This window comes from Humulus lupulus, chromosome 7, assembly GCF_963169125.1.
Source record: "Humulus lupulus chromosome 7, drHumLupu1.1, whole genome shotgun sequence".
Lineage (NCBI taxonomy): Eukaryota > Viridiplantae > Streptophyta > Magnoliopsida > Rosales > Cannabaceae > Humulus > Humulus lupulus.
This window is the reverse complement of record NC_084799.1, coordinates 11,948,471-11,957,577: the sequence shown is the minus strand read 5'-3', so window position 1 is coordinate 11,957,577 and position 9,107 is coordinate 11,948,471. Positions and strand designations below refer to the sequence as shown.

At 27.9% G+C, this 9,107-nt stretch overlaps 2 protein-coding genes across 2 annotated transcripts; both read right to left on the bottom strand.

The window, feature by feature from the left end:
- Positions 1-2,188: 2,188 nt before the first annotated feature.
- Positions 2,189-2,518, bottom strand: LOC133791377 (pollen-specific leucine-rich repeat extensin-like protein 2). The gene has a single exon (XM_062229305.1). It carries the CDS (start codon positions 2,516-2,518, stop codon positions 2,189-2,191), a length of 330 nt encoding a protein of 109 aa, XP_062085289.1.
- Positions 2,519-4,922: 2,404 nt separating this feature from the next.
- On the bottom strand, positions 4,923-7,906 carry LOC133790695 (uncharacterized). The gene is made up of 7 exons (XM_062228435.1): positions 7,572-7,906; positions 7,139-7,282; positions 6,479-6,546; positions 6,328-6,378; positions 6,179-6,238; positions 5,632-6,081; positions 4,923-5,259 (listed from the first exon to the last, which is right to left on the bottom strand). The coding sequence occupies exons 1-7, from the start codon at positions 7,729-7,731 to the stop codon at positions 5,221-5,223; spliced, it is 972 nt and encodes a 323-aa protein (XP_062084419.1). The 5' UTR covers positions 7,732-7,906; the 3' UTR covers positions 4,923-5,220.
- Between the last annotated feature and the right edge of the window lie 1,201 nt (positions 7,907-9,107).

Below are 9,107 nucleotides of genomic sequence, written 5' to 3'. Positions count from 1 at the left end.
CACACCAACATCAAATTTGGTGTCAAAAACTATTTTCACTCCAATCACAATACTAAAAACTACACAAAAAAATATATTCTTTATTATTATATTATTTTTTTAAATAAATTGAATATTATTTTTATTATTATATTAATTTATCAAAATCATCACAATTATTATATCTAATTAATATTTTAAATAAAACTACTCATTAATTACATGACAATAATACTATATAAATAATTAAAACTTGATAAATTAAAAAATCATATTGCATGTAGTAACATAAAGATTGCATCACTAGAGAAAAAATATTACATTCATAGAAAAAAAAATATTACAATACATTAGATTAAATTAAACCTAAAAGACACACTTGAAAATATGTATTTTAATTTTGAATTGTTGTCTTTGTATCTCATAAGGTTCATTTCTATGTTATTGCTTTCCGTTTGATTTTGGCGTGTTTAATTTTAATTTTCCAATGTATGTTTAAGTTTGTAACGTTTTTATTGTGTAATATTGATTATGATTTAAGTTTATAATGTTTTATTGTATAATTTTGAGTATGTTTCGTATACATTACTATGATTAATATTAAAAAAAAAAAATTGTAATGTGATTGTGAATGTTGAGAATGTGTACTATTAATTATAATGATAATGTGATATTTAATGTGTTCAATTTTAATTTTTTTAATGTGTTTTTAAATTTGTAATGTTTCTATTGTGTAATATTAAAAAAATACAAATATTTAATAATGTTTTATTTAAATTATAATTAAAAAAAATAATTTGTGGTATATACAATTTAATTTCTACCTAATAAACTAAATTCTAAATTATATATAATAATATAAATATATATATAAATAATAATATAAATATATATAATAATAATTAAATATAATAAAATAATGAAAGAAAAAAGAAAAGTATGCCGTGTGCTACAGTACACAGCATATATATTGTGTACTGTAGCCAAGACAGCAAATTTGATATATATATGCTGCTTCATTGGAGAGCCTCCTACTGCATATATGTCATTTTAGTGACACATTGGAGAAGCCCTTAGTGGGAAATAATACACACACAAATTTGATAGCAGAATTCGAAATATATACAAAGTATTTACAACACTTATAACTCACAACTCATACCCAAATTACACTCAAGAATCTTTCTCACAAAAATTCTCTCAAAAGCTTCTCTCTTTTTAAGCTTTTTAACTAAGCTTTTTTTTCTCTTTTATTTTGGGATGTATAAGAGAGAAAACTATACCTCTAAACCATATGAACCGCACAATAATTAATATAAACATTTTCTTAATTTAGTAAAACTATATTAAGAAATCTAAATATTGGATTATCTAAATAAGTTATTCATTTTCTTAACAGGTCTCCGTTGGTACTCTTATTAAATCCGTTAAAATCTGACTGTGTACACACATATATCTGATTTTCATTGGTTAACCTCAAAATTTTTATAAAAAATTTATTTAAATTAATTTTAAAATAAAAATGTATTTTAATTAATATAAAAATAGACAAAAAATGGGGAAAAATATTTAAAATCAATTTTATTCATTTTAAAAATCTTAAAATTAAAGATAAATAATTAATTTTGTTTCTAAAATAAAATCAATGTGATTTAAAAATTAAGTAAAAAAAAAAGTTATAACTAAACTTTCTTTCTTCTTTGTTGTAACACCTAAAATAGATGTGATTTAAACCCAAGAACACATATTCAACAAAACCCAGATCGGTCTCCTCATAACTAAATAATGTACGTAATCTGTATTTAAATATAAGTAAGGGTATTTTGGCAAAATGACTTATTTTTTAAAGTTATTTTGCATTCTAGCCTAATTTTAATAATTTTTTGCAAAATGGTCTCTCATAATTTAGACAACTAGTCGAAAATTTAGATAGGTAGTCGAAAAATTTAGACAACTGATCAAATTTTAGACAAAAATTATTTTGTAAAAAATTATCAAAAATAGATCAGAGTGCAAAATCACTTAAAAATATATATATATTTTCACCAATTTGTCTTATAATAAATAAAAAATCAGAAACTAATAAAAGAGCTAAATACAAAAAGAAAATATATATTCTCATTAAACCTATAGACAATATATATCTCTATTGAATGACCATATATGGGATAAAATTGTTGTCAACTGTCTGGGAAATCCCATGTTGATGCTAATAAGTGAGCGGTGGCGTTGGTGGCGAAGAAGGCGGCTGCGGCTGCTGTTGCGGTGCTGGTTGAGGACTTATGAATATCTTTGGGGGATTACGATGTGGAGGTGGTGGTGGAGATCGCTCACCTACTTTATGTACTACCACTCTCAATGATGGAGTTGGAGTTGGAGTTGGAGAAGAGAAAACATGATGATGATGATCATGATCATCAGAATAATCAGAGACTAAAAATACTCCATGATCCCTACCTCCATAGCAAGGGCTTGAAAGGAGTACTAATCCATGGATCAATACCACTAAACTAAACAAGTATGCAACTCTAATACTCATTTTGATATAAACGCTATTATATCTCTTCTCTTAACTTACTTTTTTTTGTTTGGAAAACTCAAATGAAGCTCTCTACCTTTCTTTATATTTATATATATATAGTTGTGACAGTGGTACTAATCTAAGTAATCTTCTAATAATTTAAATTTTGTCAAAAATCTAACGTAATGCAGAACAGGTCCAATCTCTGTCGACACACGCGGTTTGCAATGTTAAAGCGATGGTTTACTATGTCATTAAAGGGTTTAAATATTGTAATCTTCTTTTATTACACATTTACACTCATGTAAAATATATTTATATAACGTTTATAGATTTTATTTTAATATGCATGACAAATTAAATTAAGTGGTGTCAAGCATCATATATAGTACAACGTCATTTGATAGGATATTTTGTAATTTGTTAAATATATTAAAATCATTAAATTTAATCTCTTACATTGTGTCAATAATATTGAACACCATATCGAATACCATACTCTTATTTTTAAGTTAGATCATTTATTATTGGGCACCCTATGAGGCCTAGCACCAAGGGTGTTGGGTATTGTATGGTGCCACATGGCAATATTTTCTAAAATATAATTTATAAAAAAATAATATAATGTTTGGTGTGGTCGTTACTCTACTCCCATCAATTATTTATTTATTTTTATTATATAGTCTACAATTCAATTCAAGAACATTTTGGTCATCTTTAAAGATAATTTTTTTATGAGTGATACATTTTTTTTCCAATTTAAAAGAATATAATGACATACATTGTTAGATACAAGCAACTTACAATGAATTTTTGCTTAGTTTTATTTATAGAATTTATTAAATTTGTATAATTGTCATGTAAATTTCAAATAAATAAATAATATTATACATAAAAAAATGACATAAACATACTAAATGAAAAATTAAACTAAAACATTGTTTATAATTTTTTAAAATATATATAATATGATAACCTTGTAATTTTAATTTAGAATTTTTTTTAATATTTTATTATATTGAAACAGATATTTTTTCTAAAAGAAAATTTAAAAAATGTATTTAAAATTAGAATGTACCATATTTTTATATACTATGTAGAAGCAACATGCAATGCACATTTACTTAGTTTTAAAGTTATAAACACTGTCTATAATTTTGATAAAATTGGTTCACTGTTTTTTTAAATATATATATATATAATATAATGAATTATAGTTTTACAGTATATATAAATATTTATATTAATAATCTCTGCATATATACATCTAAACACAACATTGATATAGATATATATTTATATGACTACATGACACATATATAAATTACAATAATATTTAAAAAGAAATTAATAATATAAATAAAATAATAATAGAAAAAATCATAGTGTAGAGACTTGTATATATGCATTAACTATTTTTAGTTTTCAATGTATCTCTCAATCTCTTTTGGTGAATTTGATGAAGAAAAATAACTCCAATCACTTGATAAAAAAACAAACTATCATACAGATTTATAAGATAAAAAAAATGATATGTATGTCTTTATTATTTTTAAATAAATATGATTTAATTATTTAAATTATCATGAAATATATTTAAAATATCATATTTTAATTTTAAAATATCCTATTTTAATTAATTAATTTTTGTTTAAGTTTATGTTTGTTCTAATTTTTTAATTTGGCAGTGACAACAAGAGATTATATATTATATGTTTAATATAATGTATATGTGGATTTTATATTTAAGTTTGTTGCTAGTTGATAATAGATTATATTATATTATATATTTAATATGACATTATTCTAATAGGTGAAATTTAAGTTTAATTAAATTTTATTTAAGTTATAAAACGTATAGTTTTATTATTTTTAAATAATTATCATTGTAAACTATCTTATTTTAATTTGTTTAATTATTTATTTATTTAATTTTATCTAAGTTTAATCTACCGTTAAATAGAAAAATATAAAATAATATTATGTTAAAGTTAACGAAAATAAAATAAAAACTCGTTAAAATAAAAAATTTCTGATATCTACCATTTTTTATATAGAAGAGATATATATATGATTATTTATTTATTTAAATTTTATATGATAATTGAAAGAAAAAAACATAATAAAATAATTGATATATTTTCTAAATAAAAACTAAGCACTTTTACCTAATTTTTAGTTATATTGGAGCAGACCTAACTATACTATTCTCGGTTGCTTGCTATAAGGACTAGCGTAGGAATTGTATGGATGAACAAGTTTCAATTAACTAATAGCCTCAAACGTCATCAGATGACAGGTGTTCAAACTGAGGGAGCGGGGAACGCTTACTTTCAAAGTCTATAAAAAAAATTATAAACATTAAATGAAAGGTATTTAAAGACTAAGGAGAAAAAAAAACAGACAAGGTCAATCAGAGAAGTGAATAGTATCATCACAAATACTTGTTAATTACCAAGGAAAATAATGTTCAATGAACTTCACTCCAAAGGGTACAGAGATTATTAATGGATCAGTGATTAATATTACAAGATTTAGCAATTATTCTTGTTAAAACAGAGAAAACTACAACCAAACTCTAAAACAAATCCCCATGAAAAAAAATGTTAAATCAAGATTGAAGGTTCATACTCGAATCTTCTCCTGCCATGAAAGTTGAATAACTTGCTGATACTGGTTTATTTACAGAGTTACGTGATCCAAAGAAGAAATGGGAAGACTCATGGTGGCTTCAGCCCTCTCAGCGCCGCAGCAAAAATCTAAAAATTCATTAAAACCCTTTTATAAGAAATTCATAATAACTATCCTCCAACAATTTCAAATTGTTATAATTAAATTAGTTTGACAATTCTTTTCAACATCATTTTCAAGAATTTGATCAAGTTAAGTACAAAACTCTCCAAGTAGCAGTTGTTATGACTCCAAAATATGCTTAAGACTGATTAATTTCCACAAGATACTTACAATTTTTATGTCCAATGCTGAGGGTTTTAAGGTGCATATGTTGACACACAACAACCATTGAGTCAAAACGACACCAAACCCAAATGAAATTTTAACTATATTTGTGATTGGTATTCTTTGTAATCTAGCAAAGTTACTCGAACCCTTTGACCACAGAAATCTCTTACCTTTGAAGGTGCTCCAGAGCGAGGTCTGGAATCTGCACAAGGTGGTTGAACATCACTACTGCTTCCCTCAAGCATAATCTGGTTTGGTTTCCTTTCATTATCAGATGTCAAATCCGAAGTAGATTGTGTATCAAAGTTTGTGGTGCGTGTTTCTTCTTCTTCAATTGATCGGTTTGTCATCTGTCTTGTCATTACTCCATTGGGTGAGGTACTCTGTGTGGTTTGGGATGTTTGATTCTTCTTTGTGAACTGTGTAGCCGCAGCTCGTGCACCAGCTATTGCAGCATCAAGATTTGACGACTTCAGCACTTCAGCTCCTTTTGATCTAGGATAGTGTACAGCAATAGATCCAGGTTTTAGGGAAAATCGATCCCTTGGATCTGGAATAGGAAACTTTACTGGAAATGGGCATTCAACTGGTGTAAGACCTCTCATTGCAGCCTCATATATCTAAAACAAGTTTGTAATTTAGCCCACAATAATAATTAGGTGGTAAAAAAATATCATATCAGACGCATATACAGAGTATGTTTAGCATAACATTCACCTTTTTCTCCAAATTATAAACGCCTTGATAACCACGCATTTCAAATGGAATTAACAATTTCTGCATGAACCACATTATAAACATAAAAGGTCTACTCACATTGACTATTGATGTGAAGAAAAAAAAATCACAATACAGTGATAATTCACCTGTGGCTGCTCACAGAGCCAACACATATCAGTTTGTGCTTCCAGTCTCACCTGCATTGAAGACAAAAATATCAGTCAACACAACAGTACTAAAAAAACAATGTTTTCTTTATGTGTCAAAACAATATCTCAGAGAAAAACTTTATCTAACCCCTTCAGGTACCAACTCCCAGCCACTTAATTCTTCGCGTTCAAGACATCCGACCACTTCAACACAACCTGTATTGTTAGTGAACCCACATATAACTGTTAGAGAAGAGAAAACCATTCAAACTAGTATAGTTTTTTTTTCTTTGTTTTTTATATAACTGGGGTCTGAAGTTTGAAGGCCTCGCCCCATACACACTCACACACACACCGAACAACTTGAACTAGCCATAAGTGGCTTCAAACTAGCATAGTTAAATAAAACTTTATCCCAAAATGTCAACTTCCTCTCTCTCGATACAGGAAAAAAAAATTCCTATCATCTATTTTCCTTTGGAGACTTCACTATCATTTAAGAGGTTCCTTATCCCATAACAGAAAACCACAGTACACTTACTGATCTCACAACCAAAAAGTCTAACAATTGTACAGTGGGACCATGCCTGATCAGAAGCAAAGTTTTATAGCTGTTACACTATTTTCCTGTTTTTCTAAGTATACTAAAAAGTTTTGTAGCAATATAAACAAGCTAAGGATTAGGATAGCATCTTCGTACAATTTGCCAACACTGATCATTGCCACTGATAGAAAAAAGTGGAAACATTCAATTAAGAAACCATCAGAGAAGTACAAACATAACATGATTGTCCAAAACAAAGAGTACCTATAAGCCTTGAAACAGGATAATGTTCTGGAAATTTCAGATCATTAACTCCATTCAGTGCATAAATTTCCCTGTAAAAGTCCTCCATAGCTTTAATAGTTGCTTCATCAGGAACTTTACTTGCAGCATGAATCCACAATCGACCTTAAAATACACGATCACTTAGTGAAACTTACCCATTAAATCTCTAACACCAACAATCACTTTAATCCATTAAAAATATTAATTGAACAGGTGATACAAACCAATTCATACCCAAAAAAGTAAACAAAAGACAAACTCACTCCACACCAAACCCGATTTGATTAAGCACTTTGGTATGCATTCAATTCAATTAAACCAACAAAAACAAATCCCATACGCCAAAAAATGAAAAGGGTATAAAGGGTTTTGCCAAAAAATTAGATACAAAGGGTTGGGTAGGGTTGGGTACCTCTAATGGGAGCAGGCCATGATCTACCCTCAATGCGCTTAATTCCATAAACTAGCAAAGAAGCCCAAGGTTGATGCATAGTCAAACATGGGTTTGTATAGTTCCCATGAAAATTGCTTCCTCTTCCTCCTCCTCCTCTTCCTCCTCCTACTCCTCTCATCTCACAAAACTCGACTCAGCCAGGGCTTTCCCTGCGGCTCAGTTTAGTTACCCTTACCGAGTCACTGACTCACCCAGATAATACAAATAACTACTAACTAGCTTGGAAATTACTATGCCGGAAGGTTATTTGTTTTTTTAAACAGTAAAAAGTGCACTGATCTATCTTTATAGTCGTTCGATAATCTTAGCAGAATCCTATTCCTGATTAATAATAGATCTTTGCTCCTGTAAAAATAAATTTATTGTAAAACTATAAATAAGCTGCCATATCATAAGATATAATTATTTTGCTAAAATTATTATGATTATTGAAAACCCCTTTTTTTTTTTTTAGAAAATTATATTTTATATGGGATTTCTAATAAAGTTTGAAAAAAAAAAAATTATTCTATAGCTCCTTTTTTTTTAAGAATTTTTCACTTTTATGATTTAGTTTGTCGTATTTTTGTATAAAAATTATTTACCATAATTATACTCTTAATCAAATTTTATTAATTTAGAAGAATATTTTTAGCTTATTTGATTTTTTTATATTAATTTTATATAACTATTTTTATATTAAATTTTTATTTGGTTGTTTTATAATTTTTTTTAATATGAATTGTGTTTATTATTATTTTTATTTATTATAAACATATTTTTCCTAATTTTTAGATTGTACATTTTTTTTAAAACCTTATAAAGGTAATTAGTTACATTTTTTTACATATCTTTCACAGTTATGTAAAAAAAAATACTAGAGTCATGTTAAATAACATGTACCAAGAGTCGTAACCAGTTACCCTAAGAGAAGTAACATTCTGTCATAAAAGATGTAACTAGTTACCACAAAAGGAGTGACGAGTTACTCATATTAAATATGAAAAGAAACATCAAATTTGAGGGAAAAAAATAAACAATACTTTATTAAAAAAGGAAGAAGAAGTAACCATGATTTTAGTAACATAGGTAACCAATTATCATAAAGAACTCATAAATATACATGCATATCAGAACGTAAAGGTAATCAGTTACTCCCAGAAATATACACACAAAAAACGTGAAGGTAACAAGTTACCACAGACCTAAAGATAGGAAAAAAAACATATCCACCTCCCTTCTCTTTCTCCCATCTTCTTTTCTTCCCTCACCAAGAACCCTTAGTCGTCGCCTGTCTCTCATTGCCAACCCTCCACTTCGACCACCTCCCTGCATCACCTCGAAAACATAAAAAATATTATGATCTGAAAAATGCCCGACACCGAAAATGGAGGTAATCCAAGAACCGACCCAAGGCAGAACTAGAGCTCAAAGAGAGGGAATCAAGGCAAGGCCTCGTGCAGCGGGCTGAGTCAAGGCTGGGACTCGCCTGGGTGCGACGAGACTAGGGTGGAG

Coding starts and splice junctions, on each gene's coding strand:
- LOC133791377 (XM_062229305.1), bottom strand. CDS start 2,518: ATGAGTATTAGAGTTGCATACTTGTTTAGTTTAGTGGTATTGATCCAT.
- LOC133790695 (XM_062228435.1), bottom strand. CDS start 7,731: ATGAGAGGAGTAGGAGGAGGAAGAGGAGGAGGAGGAAGAGGAAGCAAT. Junction 6,082..6,178: donor TTTATAATTTGGAGAAAAAG/GTGAATGTTATG, acceptor AACTTGTTTTAG/ATATATGAGGCTGCAATGAG. Junction 5,260..5,631: donor GCTCTGGAGCACCTTCAAAG/GTAAGAGATTTC, acceptor ATGAATTTTTAG/ATTTTTGCTGCGGCGCTGAG.